Source organism: Sphaeroforma arctica (assembly GCF_001186125.1).
Source record: "Sphaeroforma arctica JP610 unplaced genomic scaffold supercont1.1139, whole genome shotgun sequence".
Taxonomy (NCBI): Eukaryota; class Ichthyosporea; order Ichthyophonida; genus Sphaeroforma; species Sphaeroforma arctica.
This window is the reverse complement of record NW_014039419.1, coordinates 20,149-21,604: the sequence shown is the minus strand read 5'-3', so window position 1 is coordinate 21,604 and position 1,456 is coordinate 20,149. Positions and strand designations below refer to the sequence as shown.

At 36.1% G+C, this 1,456-nt stretch overlaps 1 protein-coding gene across 1 annotated transcript in view; it reads left to right on the top strand.

Moving 5' to 3' along the window:
* The first annotated feature begins 249 nt into the window (after positions 1-249).
* Positions 250-1,456, top strand: part of SARC_10110 (hypothetical protein) — a 3,316-nt gene continuing 2,109 nt past the window's right edge. Inside the window, exons 1-3 of the mRNA XM_014295858.1 lie at positions 250-384; positions 745-818; positions 1,179-1,284. Coding sequence (XP_014151333.1) covers positions 286-384; positions 745-818; positions 1,179-1,284 — 279 coding nt within the window. The 5' untranslated portion in view covers positions 250-285. The remainder of the gene's footprint in view (positions 385-744; positions 819-1,178; positions 1,285-1,456) is intronic.

Here is a 1,456-nt window from a genome sequence, read left to right as displayed (position 1 = left end):
GTTTGGGTATGTGTATGTAGGTGTTTGTTTGTGTATTTATATATCATTTTGCCGTATCCTTTTGGCAATCTAATATTTTTGAGGTGCGCTTGGTTTTAAGTGCGTTTGATCGATAGAAAGTATACATCAGTATGAGCATTAGTGTATGAATCTTAAGATTTGTAGGTCTTAATTATTGATTATCATTGAACTTTTGTATAGCTACTTTTCTGGAAAGTAGTCATTTTATCCTTCTTCTTCCACCTACTGACACTATAGAGCGACTTCGCTGCTCATGTGGTGCTGATGATGGGCAGTGCTATGTGTATGAGTTTCACATCGCAGAATTGCCGAACACTTTCGCAGACGCTGATGATGGGGTTTTTCTTCACCATTTGGATACAGGTTTGTATTCGAACGAGTTCTGCGTCCCTGAAATTGAGTACTTCCGAGTTCGAAAATTCATTTTTACAAACCAATACGATGTTACTTGTCAGTAGTCCTTCATGCTCGTGTAGGTTTTGCGTTGATATGCATATGCGCGGAATATATTTCTGACATCCTAGAATGTATTGAACTTGTTGATAATATTTATAAAGACCACGCATTGTGCATAGTTGATACGCTTACTTCCTGACAGAATTGAGAATCGTGTGTAGCTATTTAACATATCGCTTCAATATGACTCAAATCATGGGAGATTTTTATTCGATCTTCTCTGTACTAATCCTCTATATTCCTCTCATTCTTGCGTTGAATCTAAAGCAATTCAGCTGGATCATCACGAATAATAGCGAGAAGAACTTCTTACCGCCGCAATTATCACTTGGTTTTTCCCTGTAAGTAAATGAAATGGTTGAGTCCATTTTTGGCCTAACTTCGTGGTGCTCGGCTTACATGTTTAGTAGCGCTCTTCAAGTGCAATGTATTATAATGTTGTCAAAAACTGAAATGCATACTGAATACTTTACCGGAGACTTGGTCATACTCCAGAGGACAAGATTTAGGTGCCACTTTGATTATAACGAGCTGCCTTGCAGAAGTAGTTTTATGGTACGACTTCTGTGGCATATTGTTCCTGAAGTATACGAAATTGTACCGAAACTTACTATCCATCACAATATCCAATCTATATTACAATAGCGAGCTGACGTCGTTTCTTCAATCCCAATTTCCACTTCTGTATATCTACTACAAAGGCTTCCCGACATCGTTGGGGTGTGCCTGCTTTGGTTTGCTGTGCTATCCAGCCCAGCATCGTTCCTTAGTATCGAAGGAACTACAGCGAGATTGGACAAAGATACGGTAAGTCGTGGTAGGCGAACTATCTTCCACCCAGAGATCATACAAAGTTTTTAATATATACATATATATATATATATATATATATATATATATATATATATATATATATATATATATATATATATATTATATATATATAATATATATATATATATATTGTGTAGTATTATAT